At 41.6% G+C, this 16,440-nt stretch overlaps 1 protein-coding gene across 1 annotated transcript in view; it reads right to left on the reverse strand.

Moving 5' to 3' along the window:
• LOC106815696 (TELO2-interacting protein 1 homolog) overlaps nt 1-14,136 on the reverse strand; it is an 18,089-nt gene extending 3,953 nt beyond the window's left edge. Inside the window, exons 1-21 of the mRNA XM_014820229.1 lie at nt 13,898-14,136; nt 12,910-13,052; nt 12,417-12,495; nt 10,878-11,029; nt 10,187-10,308; nt 9,912-10,017; nt 9,220-9,379; nt 8,374-8,582; nt 8,027-8,206; nt 7,557-7,685; nt 6,949-7,189; nt 6,404-6,617; nt 5,993-6,129; nt 5,444-5,609; nt 4,968-5,078; nt 4,235-4,492; nt 3,611-3,716; nt 2,977-3,175; nt 2,345-2,519; nt 1,133-1,258; nt 586-668 (exon numbers count right to left, since the gene is read on the reverse strand). Of these exons, the coding sequence (XP_014675715.1) occupies nt 591-668; nt 1,133-1,258; nt 2,345-2,519; nt 2,977-3,175; nt 3,611-3,716; nt 4,235-4,492; nt 4,968-5,078; nt 5,444-5,609; nt 5,993-6,129; nt 6,404-6,617; nt 6,949-7,189; nt 7,557-7,685; nt 8,027-8,206; nt 8,374-8,582; nt 9,220-9,379; nt 9,912-10,017; nt 10,187-10,308; nt 10,878-11,029; nt 12,417-12,495; nt 12,910-13,052; nt 13,898-14,100 (3,294 nt within the window). The 5' untranslated portion in view covers nt 14,101-14,136 and the 3' untranslated portion in view covers nt 586-590. The remainder of the gene's footprint in view (nt 1-585; nt 669-1,132; nt 1,259-2,344; nt 2,520-2,976; nt 3,176-3,610; nt 3,717-4,234; nt 4,493-4,967; nt 5,079-5,443; nt 5,610-5,992; nt 6,130-6,403; nt 6,618-6,948; nt 7,190-7,556; nt 7,686-8,026; nt 8,207-8,373; nt 8,583-9,219; nt 9,380-9,911; nt 10,018-10,186; nt 10,309-10,877; nt 11,030-12,416; nt 12,496-12,909; nt 13,053-13,897) is intronic.
• Between the last annotated feature and the right edge of the window lie 2,304 nt (nt 14,137-16,440).

Consider the following 16,440-nt stretch of genomic DNA (forward strand, 5'->3'; position numbering starts at 1 on the left):
AACGTTTGAATGATTAAACGACTGTTCAATTGAACAATCAATCGATCAATTGAACGTTTGAATTTTGACACATCCCCTCCCATAAGAGTGGAGCTATGGACGTGATTACACTGAGAAGAACCGTGGATTGAAATGCACACACACGCACGGCAAGAATGAAATTCCAACATCCCACTGCAAGAATAAAAAAATCCCTGCACACCGCATCGCAAGAATGAAATGCCCACACACGCACGGCAATTATTAAACGCACACACCGCATTCCAACAAGCAAGCAGGATATTACCTAATTGTATTGTCAGTAACTACCACAATAATGTGTACTGTGTCTGCATTGGTGTGGTGATGGTGGCTGTGTGTGTACATGTGTCATGTGCTGTGTCTGCATTAGTGCGGTGATTGTGGCTGTGTGTGTACATGTGTTGTGTGTACTGTGTCTGCAGTAGTGTGGTGATGGTGGCTGTGCGTGTACCTGTACATGTCACAACAAGTACTGTGCCTGCAGTAGTGTGGTGATAGTGTCTGTGTGTGTGTACATGTGCCACGTGTACTGTGTCTGCAGTAGTGTGGTGATGGTTGCTGTACCTGTGTCACGACGTGTCCAGCAACTTCATCAGTGTCATTACGTTGGCGGTGTACGGACCTACGTCCGTGTTTCCATCGTACACCTGGAGGCACACAGACAGTGTGGTAATAAGATAAAATTAGGCTGCACTTTACCTATAATAGCACAGGTTGTTAATCCTCAATTAAAGCTAAATCCACTGTGGGTGTTTGCATTCGTTTTTAGTTCCAGAATGCTTTTAAAAATAGATTTTTAATCGATATGAACACACCAAATACTTTTGTGTTCTGTTCACCTCTCACAAATGTACGTTCAGTGTTTTAAAACAAACGCTCAATAAAGGTGCAGCAAATATTATATATATGTGCTGTGAACATTTACGCTCTGCAGGTCTTTCCCGTTTTTATTCGTTAGATACCGTGACATCAACTCAATCAGATGTGCCTTTGCGATGAGCGTTCTTCGGGGCACATGCGAGATTTAATAATTAATTCAAAACGCTTGAATACCATTGAAGTACACACCAACAACAACATCATGTTATTCTGCTAACAGAACGTTTCTTACTTTTATCGGTGGGAAACAGGGGTGAGGAGACGCCAATTCCTTGACCGGACTGTACGTAGCAATCAAGTGCAGCCAGACTACATCTGGCTCAATTCCAATCAAATGCTGAAGCGCCACCATCGCCGCCTGCAACAACATTAATTATATATTAATGCATCACATGACTATGCAATCTACTTTTCATGCTTATATACCTTCTTTATACTCCCTAATTTGCCGGTGCATTCGATGTAACAAAACGCTCGACACAAACACAATCGCCATTAATTCGAAACTCTTGCGTGGCGCCCAGACGCAGGAGATTCATGATGTGAACACAATGCGTTATAATAACAATGCGTCGCGCAAGCAATAGTGCCCGCTCAGGCGGGCACTATTGCTTCATAGTGCCTGCGACGTTATCCAATAGAATTTCAACGATTTATCACGTGATGCACTAAGTAGAAATAAATTTGCATATCACTGCACTATATGTACACAGTAATGTACAGGTAGTGTATACGCCATATTTTTCGCATACAGATAGTTTCGCGAATTCAGATTTGACAGACAATTTCGCGAGAGGTTATTTTCGCGGTCCGTGAATTAAATATTCGGTATAATTCGGTATAGTATGAATTATTCGCGTATTGTAATTTTTGTGGTCGGGGATGCATTCGCGAAATTCGCGAAAATTAAACCATCGTGAAATATACAGCGTCTACAGTATGTCCCCTTTTACGGCAGGGTTAGGTTCCAGTAAAACAGGGTCATGAAATGAAATGTTGTAAAATAAGACCAAATTATAATGCAATTATTGCAATTATTCCACCCACAATGCACCACGAAAAACAAAAAAGTGCATATTGCATGTTTGGACTCACAGGCATTGCTGCGATGTGTTATTGAGTTGAAATTTTTTTGTTATTTTCAATTTTTTTAGGTAATTTTGAAAAGGTCTTTAATGTGAAAAGTCGTAAAATGAACCATTAAGGGGAAAAAGGGACCTACCTGTATTCACTTACTTACGTTATTCATCATTCCTCTCCAGTGAATAACGTCATCAGGTGGTAATGCAAGGCCCCCTCCCCCCAATCCCAATACCAAAGCAAATATTATAATAAAGGAGTATATATATCTCTTTTTAATTTAGTGCTTGAAGGAAACAAAGGTTAAAATATTAATAACACACGTGCATGCACGCACGTACGCATAACATACGAATGAATTCACCTGTTGGAGAGCTATCGGTTGGCCACTGTGTAGGTAGGGTATGCAGGCTTTCACAATGTCATCACATTCCTTCTCGTTAACCTGCAGCTGCACACACAACCGCCCAACTCTCTGCAGTAGTGCCACCTGGAGCTTGAAGACTAGTGTGTACTCATAGTCTGGCCGGCAGCAGCAGCTGTGCACACCGACAGGAACTCAACAGGAGCAAGACAAAGCAGAGGAGCCGTCTCTGCGGCAAAACTCAATATAAACTCAAAAGCATATGCCCACACTCAATTCAGAATAGTTTCTATTTCAACAGACATAATTCAATTATATAAAAACAGAGATAACTTTCATTGAGCACAGAAATTGCATTGTTTGAATCAAGTATTGATGCATTGCAGTGTTAGTCCACGAACGTTACTACTTTAATACCAGACAAACACACAGCCAGTCAGTGAACAACAACGAGGACAGCTAAACCATAACATTTAAGAATGCCGGAGGTTTAAAGTAGTGCAGTTCTAAAACCGGAACATTGGAGCCAGTGTATTATTCACCACTACAGCTGACCAAATGCGAGGCAGCTGTAACGCAGTATCACGTGTTTCACCCATGCATGGTATGCTGTGAGATCTTCGATGACCCACCTAAGTTTGCTCTGCTGCAGCAGGAAATCTGCGAGACGCTTCCACACCTCTGCCACGGTGCGCTGCCGCAGGAAGTCACCGCAGCAGTCAGCTATGCAGCACAGCGTCATGAAAGCCTGTCTGAGTACAGGCAGCTCCTTGTCGGAAAAACGCAGCACCAGTGGGCTCCAAACCTTGTGTATCATTGGCAGTAGATCGTCTGCAAAACCAAGAGTCACTAAAGTCTGCAGTAAATGTAATCGCTGCTGTTGCTGCCATCACTAACGTCAGTGCGATTGCCTGTTTCCTCATTAATTGCCATCACCTTTGCTGTCGTCTCTATCCCCACTATCACCATCGTCGTCATCATCATCATCACCGTCACCACCACCACCACCATCATCGTCATCACCATCGTCGTCGTCGTCACGGACAATTTCCGACATCATTTTTATAACCATTATTATCACCACCATTGTTGTCAGCGTCACCATCATTGTCGTCATCTGGCAGGATACAAGACGTGTATAAATTCCTGCTAAGAACCTCTCAGGGGTTCACCCAGCTCAACAAGGGTGTCTTCCGTTACTACTGCTCAACTCTACAGGGTTTCACTCGCTCACTGCGCTATCAGCCATGTTACTATATGCCTCACCTTCACGGTCCTTGAGAGCGAGAGCAGCGTTTTGCACGATGTCCATCACGAGTAGCTTCTGGCTCATGTCAGGAGCACCCAGAAGGTGTACACACCGCTCCATCACCTGAAACACATCAACATGCTGCCGTTGAACCTAATACTAACTTTGCTGCAACCTCAGCAGTACTGTAACCATAATCAACAGCAAAAGTAACATTAATAGCAGTAGCAATCGCAGTACCGGTAGCATTAAGAACAGTAGCAGTTGCAGTAGCATTCCAAATTTAGAAGAAGCAAAGCAGTAGCACTAGCAATAGTAGTAATTACAATAGCAGTAATAGTAATTACAACAGCAGTAGTAGTAGTTACAGCAGCAGTAGCAGCTGATTTGCATCAACTGGGAGTTCATTGTTAGTGTGGCTGAACCGTTTTTCGACCATATCTACTGACAGGACTTATGATACAGACGCAAGTGGTGTCTCACAAAATGCTCAGCATATTCCCACGGACACTATTACTGCATACACACGTAACTTTCATTATGTATGCAGTGCACCTGTGCATTACCAATACTAAAAAGCTCAGCTGTAATATTCATATCTCAACTACCAATACTAACAATATCCACAACAATGCGCATACCTCAACTACTAGCTTGACATGTAAAGGTGGGGGTGGCTTCCCCTCCTCCGCTTCCTCAGATTGTTCATCTTGTCCCGCAGCATTCTCTGCATCTGCTCCCATTTCTGTTTCCCATTCGATGTCCTCTGGTAAGTGATCCTCACTCTGCAAATCCTCTGCCTCCTTCTTAAGGCGTTGATATTCTAGCAGGTAGGACCGCAGCGATTCACATCCCGCGCCGTCGCTCCCTCGCGCATCGTTTTTAGCATCACCATCGTGCTATAATGATTTCAATAAAAACAGTTACAGACACACCAGGTCAGCTTAAATTGTGAAGATATCAGTCACAGCCAGACATTAATGAGCATCCTGCATAGTAGAACAAATAGGTTTAATGGGGGTAGGCAAGCAAACGTGTGAGTTTCAATTGTTTCTCTTGTTAACCAACAATTAATCAAAATAAATGATAAAAGATTATTCTAGGTGGTTGTGACTTTCAAGTCAGAATTATTGCTAGTAGGATAAGCAGCAGTGGCGATTACAGCCATTTGCAGCAGTACTGTAACCATCACTAACAGCAAAAGTAGCACCAATAGCAGTAGCAATCGCAGTACCGGTAGCATTAAGAACAGTAGCAGTTGCATCAGCAGCAGTTGCAGTAGTGTTAGAAGAAGCAAGCAGCAGCACTAGCAGTAGTAGTAATTAGTAAGCAGCAGTAGCAGCTAGTTTGCGTCACCCTCCTGCTTGTACTCACACTGCCAGTTGGTGGTGGGTACCATCTCAATATTGCAGTGACCAAAGCTATTAAAACCTTCAGAAAGGGCAGCCCCTTGTAGCTATGATAGACATCCAGGTTCGAAAAGATCTGTAAATATAACACTAAGCTCTTAAGAATATTTTCACCACATAAACACACACATATATATATATATATATATATATATATATATATATATATATATATATATATATACTACAAAGCATTTCAATTTATCTGTATATAACACTAAGCAGATTTTTAGTTCAACTCATGCTATAGTGTATGATTGTCCTTACACTAAACAAAAGCTACTAGATAGCACAAAGAAACAGAAGATAATAAGAGAAATATAGAGTAAAGTTCAGAATAGAGATTCTGAAAGTATCGAGCCTATATAAAAATTGAATCGTTAATTAGCATTGACTGAGAGAAATTTAGGAACATCATTAGATGACACAAGACAGACATACCTCCTTAACTGTATGTTCAACTAGAGGCAAAATAGAAGCATCACCATACTGCAGCATCACTTGCAGTACAAGTGGCGCCCTCGGGTTCAACCACAGGTGGCGCAACCGCAGCGAGATGCTGTTCACTAAATAGTCAGTGTTGCTGTGGATCAGTGAACCTACCGAGCTAAAGAAAAACGTTTACTTTTTTAAGTGCACAATCCCTAAACGTATTCTTCTACTAATATTTCCACAATTGGGGATTCCAGTGCCACCTGTAGTCACATAAATTTATAACTTGATCAAACTGTGGATAATTTAGTTCTGTATCATTAGAGCTCTCCAAAACATGCTAAAACTCTTTGAACACAATTTACCGTCATTAGAAGCATTAAACAAACATTTAAAAAAACGAAAAATTTATAATTTTCAAAGCCATCACAAATCTGCATTAATGCAATGAATGCAGTAAACTTGACTCTTACACTATACTCACACAACTCCTCAATTGATGTCAGTGTAGATAGCCTCTGCGCATATATCTGTTACAGAACAGCGTGTATGTCTCACCTATAGCCACAGTTGGATGCCACCTCAACCAGGGTGAGGTAAGCAGTCTGGGACACCAATGCTGTGTCATCTCCCACCTTCTCCATCACTGGATACAGGCATGTCATCAGAAGAACTCTAAAATCTTCTTCAAGGACCTGTGGTATAACCACAAGCAATTAATTGCAAGTGCTCTCTATTAAACTAATCTTAGAACTTGTAAGAAAACTTACAAAAGCCATGCGTCATACTAAATGAATGAAAGCCTTCAAAAGCTATATATGTGTTAGATAAACATCAGAGAAATCTTAAAAAACTATACACATGTATGTCTTACAAACATATTAAACAGAAAGCCTACAAGAGCTATAAATGTGTCAGAAACACCTGAGAGAAATCTTACAAAAGCTATATACACGCGTTTAGACAAACCTGAGAGAAAGCCTGCAAGGCCTCTAATAAAAGGCAGACGAATAGAATGTTGCTGTTGACATCTTTCAAGCTCGTATCATCTCCTGCTACCAGTGGATGATTTTTCAGCAGCATCAGCCGATCCGACGCATGCTGTTCATCACACACACGGCGGGTGTAGATACTCGTAGGCAAGTGCCAGTGTTCGTTCTGCACAAACTCTTCCACCAATGACCTGCAAGGCATCAACAAATCAATGATATAACCTCCAAAGCTTCAAGTCGGCTTTGTCGTCTCACTGGCTAAATAAACACGACTAGTAAGGCAACCTGCACACACTTTACTGTAAGGTTTCCAGACTAAAAGAAATCATTGGACTTTAGAGGAACGTGAGTAATTATGAGATTTCCTCAACAAGTCAACTGTGCTGAACATGCGACTCACTTTGAGATATGCAGTTTATAAGGAGAGAGGGAGAGAGGAATTAAGGGAGGAAGAGAGGGAGGGAGAAAGGGAGTCTGAGAGAGGAATCTCCTTAAATGCATCTTATAATTACTCGTGCTTACCGGATAAGTGCACATAGCCTGCTCCTATCTTCGGAGCCCACTGAGCACTTCTCAACCTCGAGCTCACCGACCAATGCCTGCTGACTCAACTCCTGTGTCGCAGACTGACGTTGTTCGGCCTCCAGACCACGGCCGCTGACTCCAAGCATCACGTTGCTGAGTATGAGGATCACCTGCTTCCTGTGTATGGCCGAGTCGCGGAACAAGTCCATGAAGTGATCCACGAGGATGTCCACGTCACCTGAACAGCAAGCACTAGTGAGACAAGCCGTATCCTTCCTACTCACGAGTCGCGACGAGTATCGCATACATTGGCTCCCAGTTTTAGTTGCTGACCAATTGAAAGCTACAACCACCCAAGCAGATAGAGGGGAACATACTCTGGGTGCCAGTTACAGCTGTGGACAGGGAATAGCAAAGACAGGGGAGTGTGCTGTAGAGGATGCCATGATGGGAGAATTACATGTCCTGGGACGTATTTAATTCCCTATTTCATTGTCAATCTGCTTGACTAGTAGTACTAGTAGTAGTAGTACTAATGACTGTACTATAATACGTACTTAGAACAACATTTCAAATTTGTATGATGTTGCAGAAATATTTTATACCATAATGTCCAAGCAGGCGACAGGCCAACATGATCTCCATATATATTTTCTCATTTGAAAAGCTGCTGAACGTTTTCCGAGCCTTTGTCTGTGTTTGTACTTCTTTCTCTTTGATAACATTCCCCGAGCCTGCAAACAACGATAGAGTCCACGTCATTCAAAACATCACAAACGATTTATATTTTTGCAATTCCTAACGTGCAGGTACAACGATAAGTATACCAAGAACGCCTCTCTCTAACTTCTCCAACCACTCACACACTACTCATGTGTTTTACGTATTCGACCAGTAGTTAGGTGCCCATACAAGCAATGCTCAACTACCTCAGCTAGTATAAGTATACCATGAACGCCTCTCTCTAACTTCTCCAACCACCCACACACTACTCAATGTTTTATGTGTTCGACCAGCAGTTACGTGCTCATACAAGCAATGCTCACCTGCCTCAGGTGTGTTAATTAATGCTTACCTGTGCCTGGAGTCTGCTCCGTGATCGTCGCTCCACTGCAGTCCAGCTCCAGCGTCTGCAGCAAAGCGATGGACAGTCTGTGCAGGTGAGGAAGGGAGGCGAGGAGATGCACAATCTGAGATCGCAGCAACCTGATGTAGCCTGTCAGCACCCGCAACGTTGACAGCCTCACGTCGTCTCCTGCACAACAGAGCAGCACAAGCTCATCACAGTAAATGCTGGGATGAAGCACACAACTATCCCTTATTCTCATCCCAATAGGTGCATGCCCTGTGATTGGGCCACTACAGGTAACACCTATCTGATATGTGCATCACCCTCGGCAGGCCGCTACAGGTAACACCTACCTGACACGCGCATCATCCTCGGCAGGCTGCTACACAGGGAGTAGAAATTCTCCTGGAGGATATTCACGAGGGGTTTCGCGTCGTCCCCACTGCACCGCTCGCTGAAGCGAGCCAGCGATTCTCGTCCAGAGCGCGCCACCTGATCGTAGTCGTCGCCGCTCAGCGCCACCAGTGTCTCGACGATAAACGGCACGCTACTGCTCAATGAGCTGAAACCGAACAAGGATGGGTGTAAGAATATGGTACCTGTTAACTCATGTAGGTGCACGTGTAGGTGTAGGTGTGTCGTGTAGATTTACCTGTTAAATCGTAGTGATGGTGCACCCCAAGATAAATTTAAAATGATTGTTTTAAACATTAATCTAGTGCGACATACACACCATAGCTGAATCTTTTGATGGATGTAAGAAAATACAGTCCGATCTCGTATAATGGTGGTAATTGGTTTCAGAAAAACCATCGTCACGCAAAATTACTGTTTGACAAGTGTCGGAATTACATGTGAGAACCTTGCTCCAATTATTGACCATCGAGATTATGGTAACTCATATATGTTATCATGGAATTTCTAATATGGCCTAGGTAGTATCTCTGCCTATAACAAACATACAATTACCCACAAAGATCAAACAAGCAAGATCAGAGCTGCGTTATCGAGTAGTGACGCACCTCTGCCAGATAGCGTGGCTTGTTTAACGGGAAGTAGGATATCACATCAACAGGTTTATTGATCTTTAAAGAACTGACCTGCATCATACTGTTCGTGCGGTTATCAGGGGTAAACACACTAAAGCCACACTATATGATAATGTCCAGGCCTCGATTTCTAGTCACGTAGCATCTTACCCGGTGCAGTGAGTCAACAGTGCATCAGCCCATGCGCCAAGGGCTAGCCGCACCTTCCAGCTGCTGTGGGATACCAGACCAGCCAGTCTCTGAACGAGTACCTGAAGCTTCTCGGCAGCTGCTACAGTCCATGCCTTGTCTCTAAGCACTTTTAGGTGATCTATGAAATACAGATAGGTAATGCAAACAAAATAACTACGATGTTTGCATTGCACAATGACTCATGGTTTGAACTCAACCATGTGTTTTTTTGGTCTAAGACAACACCTTGCGTGAGATTGCATTATTTGTTTCGTAACGACTATCATTAAAACACTGTTGGTCAACAAAGGGTACTACTGATAACAGTGTCGTTAGTCAAAACAGAGGTCATTCACACGAATCATAAAAAATTGCAAGCAAATTCACTTGGGTTCAGAAACCATTGACATTTTACAAGGCACAACAAACTTTACACTGCATACAGCGACTGGTGCAAAGGCACCTGATCTCTATACCCGATACGATTTGCCTAGACCTAGACCTTACTCGGTCATTCAGATGTTTGCAAAGGTCCGGGCGACTGTATAAGCTTGCTATATCAACACAGCTGGCGCCTGCAGCTTTGTATCATGCTGTCTCAGCATCACAGCACCTGTCTCATCTCACACGAGGGGCAGAATTAACACATACTGTGACAGTAGGCATCTCACCTAAGGGAGCAGTGCACTCATCACCGATGTCCTTCACAGCTGCCAAGGTCAACTGCTTGTCTCCCATCACCATGGTTACCAACTTCTGCCATGTTGAAACTGACAACTTCAAAGGAATCACAATGCCATATCTTGAGTCATCAGTACTTTATAAAGGTCAATAAATTACATTTGAGATTACTGCACACCTACTGTTAATGTTAGCTTTTTTTTACACTGTTTCTTCACACTGATCTCTCTCTAGAGTGGTCAGTAAGCTTCTAAATATGACTCACCATAGTGACCTTGTGACCTTGACAAATGTCACCTGTTGCAAGGTTTGTCAGTGTAATAGAGATTCCAGGTAGAAATGATGCAAAACAGTCTCCCATCTGCTGGTGCATTGAACTGCTACCCTCTGTAAATGCAATTCTTTGAATGCAAGCTGGCAACAAGCAGCAGCAGTTTCTGTTTCTCCTTTGCTTATAACATTAATTTGTGCAATAATTTAGTCAGTTATGTTATTGGATGTGCATTGCACCAGAAACACCCACACACTAGCAGAACAAGAAGAGTAGGAATACAACAGCTTATTTAGAAATAATGGTAATTTCACTAATTTGCAACGTGAAACACAGGACACAGATGTTGGTTGTACTGTACAAAATGCTATATTGCTTGTGGCAGCAAGTTTAACCTTGAATTCGCCAACACATGACCATGGGGTTATAAACACAGCTGGTGACTAACAGGTTAACAGTGACTGAAATGCTCTAGTTTTTGATGTTTTTGATGTTTTAAAATGATTTGAATGAAATTGAATAAATTGAATGAAATTGATGTTTTAGTTTTTGATTACAACTACTACAAATCCTAATTTAGGAAGACCATCTAAAATTTAGCAGGACCACCTAAATTTCAAACTACCACAGGACCATCTCTTTTTTACTCCTTATTTCTACCCCTGTCTATGCTCATCAGCATCACCTTGACATTGGCACTGGAGGAGCGTCGCGAGCAGCTCCAGAGCTTCCAACTGTAGCTGCCGGCTGCTCTCTTTCTCACAGACTCTCAGCAGCATGAAGATGGCATGGCCAAGCGCAGGCAAGAATGCGCAGCAGTATAGCCTCTCCAGAATTCTGTTAGAACAAATTTCAACACACCTGTATGGTCTAGGCAACACCGCTGCAGAACAATGACCAGGCAATGACTTACGCAAGGTCGTTTATTAGGTATTTATCAGTAATTTTTTAATTTCACAATGATACCTCTTAGGGGACTATACCAAACACGGAGTTTGATGTCGACCAGATCAGTAGATCGACACTACTAATAGAAGCAGGACAGGTTTCTGTCTCACTATAGATGATAAGGAAGAGTTCTGGTAAGAAATTATTCGAAACAAAAACATTAAATTTAAATGGGCTCTTTGAGGACGAAATATGGCGGAAACAGCGCTCAGAGGGACCGGGTAAAACAAGATGATTTCATCAAGCAAAAGGAGATACCAATTTTAAAACGATCATTGCGAGAATTTTGCTCAGAAAAACTAAATATAGCTGAATATAGTCTCACCTGACAGCGAAAATATCACTGATTACACCAACATTCAAAACACCAATATTTTATGCAGTTATAGCATAGAAAAATTGATTTGACCACATCATACCAGCAATAAATTTTTTCCAGTCAGGACTTTCAAAAATCACAAATATCGTCTCAAACAAGCGAACATAATTAAAACAAAGGGGCATCTATTTGTGTGTGATAAGTATTCTCGCTGGCCGTACGCAACGAGGCGCAGCGGAGAGTGTGTGAGCGGGTGAGCACAAATCAAACAACCATGGAAGCAGTCGCTGTCGGTCGTGTACTTTTTTACAAATTCGGAGATTGTCCCACTGCAATCCAGTGTTGATATATCGATTTGATCCACTTCTCTCTCCGTCTTCGTTATAGTCCCTAACACTTTTGAAGACTAATATTTATGAGGTTACAACTTACACTCTTGTTTGTGTTACGCTACTATGCACCTCTGTGTTTACATCTGACCAAAAATATCTCCGGTGCGATTTTTGCATTACTGCACCCTTGTTGGTGTCTCGCGGTACCGCGAGAAAGTGCGAGACATGACAGCGAAAATCAACAAGAGAACGCAAAATTGTAATCGTGCATGATTTTGTCTTTGCATGAGGTTCTAAGACATTTTATTGTTAATTCAAACAATTACTGTTACTCAAGCAACAACGGTAGGCATCATGAGAGTGACAATAAACACTAAAAAACGCTGAAAAAAACTCGCAATGATCGCTTTAACATAGCCATGATAAATCTTGTAAAAGTCTAGGAGCTTGGGATAAAGACAATAAGCATGCAAAAATCAAAAGTGAAATTAAAACACCAAAAAAAATCATGAATTGTGGTTCACAATTCTAAATTTTAACAATAGGGCCACAATAATATATGAATTTATATCATGACACTTTCATTTGGCAGCTATATAAAGTCGTTATGCACATCTAAACATACCCTACAGTAGAGTTCGTGATCAACACCTTTAGACAAGCAATAGTGGCCAATTTCAGTTCCTCACTCTTCTCTCTGCCTTCTGTAATTTTCAATGAAAAACGTACACAAAATATTTTTATACTTTTTCTAGAGAAAACTAACAGCCAACATCATTTTTCCATAGAAGTGAAGTGTTAGATTTTCCAGGTACAATATATAGCAAAGTAAATAACAACTATTTATAGCTGTGAGTTCACATGCTTTCTTGCACTAAGAGATGCCTTTAGCAAGGTTCGACAAGGTAATGAAAAAACACTGAGTGAATACGCAATAAAAAATGATTTATTTTCCATTTTTCCAATATAATGTAGCATAATAACTTTCACATTTCTGGCAGCAAATCTGCTTCTCTCGACAAAGTGGAAAAGCGTTAATTTCGATTCTTGGATTCTACAAAAGTATTGCACAATTACTTGAGAGGAAGCACTGCGAAATGCACCAACAGAGCACTAACCAGTTCCACCCTTCTCGTCGGGGGATCCGAAAATGAGGCAAAGCTGGACAAACACATCACGGAACATGTACCATTCGCTGACCTCCCCGCAGCCTAACGTTTTACTGATGCACTCCACAGTCAACTGCACCACATCATCCTGGCTGTAACAACAACAACAACAACAATAACAATTATAATAACAGGGATAGCAACAACATCAACAACAGCAGGGATCTACAGTATTTCGGCAGAAGTAATGTAAATGTAACTAGTTAAAGGGAGAGTTTACTCTAGGTTCTAGGGTTATTTTCAGCTAATTTAGGTTATAATTACACTACATAAAAAGTTTCATGGTTAATCAGGTTCAATCACCATTAGAAATATTTTTTTTTAATGTTTTAAAACTAATGATTACAGTTTGATTACAACGACGATGGCGCCACTCAAAGCGCACGATCTGATAAGTTGCGCAAAACCACTTTCCAGCCAAGGGCTACAGACCGAGGGTGTTTCTTATTTATTCATTTAAAAGCAAAAGGATTGTAATATCTTATAAACGACATATAGTTTCAGTTATAATATGGATAAATTTGCCCTAAAATGAATATCGTTCGGTTAAATAGCATTTAGGTATAAATATAATTGCACTTTTGTGATTAGCCCTCGGTCTGTAACGTGCAAAATAAATTGTCAAATACGCAAATTTTTCGGGGTGGCAGCACAGTCGCGAGTGTCATGGCGCCGTTCAAATTTCGTAGCGTTGATGTGCAATTAATTATAACAATTAAATTATAGGTATCTGGTAACAAATATGTGTGGGTATAGACGATTTGTTATACAGTAAGTACAGTTGTATGCAGTAAAATCCTAGAGGCTACTGTCCCTTTAATTCCCATGGTATACCCATACTTCAATATATACATTTTAATAAACAACTTACAGTTACATGTGTAACTTGACAGGAAGTCTGTACAGTGCAATTAATACGAGTTATGTATCCATATACCTGGTGCCTTTTTTCAGAATCAAACTGAGAGGAAAAAGGACATATTCTTGCAGGTCACTCAGCGCTGAGTTCACGGTGTGCAGTTTACATTTCAGTGCCGCCAAGCTTTCCACTGTTGCATGCTGGGATACCCTCACGCACAGCGGTCGAAGCTCACCAAAGGCCAAGCTGATTCGTGCATCCCTCTCGCTCTCACCGTCCATCCCGGAAGGTGTCTCCTTAGACCCTTCACTGTAGAACAAAAGCAAACTTTCCGCATCAATTACTATTATACTACATTTTTTATCACACCCTGAATTGGTAGCAAACTGAAATCTTAAATTCTACAGTACAGGGAATACCAGCAGCACTATCTTTTACCGTTTTGGCAGTTTTGCCCTAGGCCTAGTTACTTTACTTACTAAACTGTTTATGTGATAATGTGCTAAACAAATCCGGCTCTTTTTTACGAAGTTATCTGCAAGCTCAGTAGACGATTGGCAGCCCGGATCCACGCGAAGCGCGAACAACGCCGCGTAGCGGCACACTGAATTATATTCGCTGCACTGTTTCGAACACCTTCCTCAGTTCCCTTTGGGTATAGGACAAAGCCCTATAATCGCTCAATTGAGCAGTTGTGGCGATTCCACAACCCTCTTCACTAAGCACGTAGGTAGAGATTTCATACAAATGGTGGTAATTGTTGGTTTGCTGCTCGGCGCGCGTCGTTTTTCTGTAGAAAACGAATTTACCATTTTTGCTGTTTCATGTCCTGACATTATTTTACAACTCATGGCGTCCAATAGATGGCGCAACGAGTCCATGTACATAGCATTTTCAAGTCGTTTTTCTACACAACGCTCAGCTCACTCAGCTAGACTGCTACCCGGTGGACAGTTCCACATGCTAGCGTAACTCACTTGAGTGTAGCCAACGATAATTGGCTGAGTGAAGGTCGGTACCAGTCTAGCCCTGCAATCAACTTCCCGTATCTATCTTGAAGAGACCAATGTGATGTTCTCATGTTTCCAATTATGTTCGTTTCAAAGTAATATAATTATGTGGGTGCAGATGTCATGTTATCCATTGTAGTCACGTGAGCAAAAAGTCAAAAGCAACAGCACATTTAAAGTTTGGAGGATTTTTACAATATGATAACTATTACATTTCTATAAGTATTATAGCTCATAATAAGCAGGAGATATCAAATAATTATGTTACAATCTATTCTTAGCATTTTCAGTTGACAACTTATTTCTATATTCACTATCTCTCCCCTGAGACCTACTATTTGCGTACGACTTTGCCTGCTCGGCCGGCAGCTCTGCCGGCTATAACATAGAGTCAGACTCGTACGTGCTCCACAGTTTGGTACAAGGATAGAGAGCATGGCGACACACTGTTTACTCGACTACACAAGAAATTGTGTTTACACAGGTCTTCACTCAGGGTCATACAATTCTATGCACACCTACGAATACTTCTATTACTACAAGTACATGTTACAATAATGACTAGTACTACTACTACTACTACTAGGCCTACTACTAAGTACTAGCACTACTACTACTAGTACTAGTTACTACTACTAGTACTACTACTACTAGTCACTACTATAGTACTAGAGCTAATACTACTAGTACTAATACTATATAGTATAGTACTACTACTACAGCTAGTACTACTACTAGCTCCAAAAAACGGTCTTTGTTAGGGTTAGAATACCCCTATACTAGACAACCCCAGCTTATATAGGAAGCAATTTACTCTAGCTAGTTCCTGATACTGACAATGACAATGGCAGTGGGGGATTTCCGTCTCTCCACACAAATACACACACACGTGCGTATACATGTATGAATGCACGCAGTCACACACCGACGCACGTACGTACGCACGCAGGCCGGCACAGACATTTGTATGGGTGCATGTATGTGTTTGTATGTGTGTCTGCGTCGCTGAGTGCGTGCGTCAATGTCTTTAAAATGTTCATTAGGAACAATTTTTCAGAAGTCACAAAAATCCGTTTCCTCAACAAAATTATGTTTTAGCCTAGCCAGAAGTCATAACATAAGTATGTCATCTAACACGCACAATTCACAGATAATACCAGGAGCTATTGACCTATTGACAATATTTGTGATTATTACCTGCTCATTGTTTGTATATAGGCAGGCTTTCAGATTTGAAAAGTACAGGACTACTAATGACTCCCCTAGGACACCATAGGGAGTCTTTTCACGCTCCATAATCACACCCTTAAGAGGCATGATGGAGAGCTCCACTAAAAAATCACACCCTTAAGAGGCATGATGGAGAGCTCCACTAAAAAATCACACCCTTAAGAGGCATGATGGAGAGCTCCACTAAAAAATCCCACCCTTAAGAGGCATGATGGAGAGCTCCACTAAAAATCACACCTTTAAAAGGGATGATGGAGAGCTCCACTAAAAAATCACACCCTTAAGAGGCATGATGGAGAGCTCCACTAAAAAATCACACCCTTAAGAGGCATGATGGAGAGCTCCACTAAAAAATCACACCCTTAAGAGGCATGATGGAGA

This window comes from Priapulus caudatus, unplaced genomic scaffold, assembly GCF_000485595.1.
Source record: "Priapulus caudatus unplaced genomic scaffold, Priapulus_caudatus-5.0.1 Scaffold1, whole genome shotgun sequence".
Lineage (NCBI taxonomy): Eukaryota > Metazoa > Priapulida > Priapulimorpha > Priapulimorphida > Priapulidae > Priapulus > Priapulus caudatus.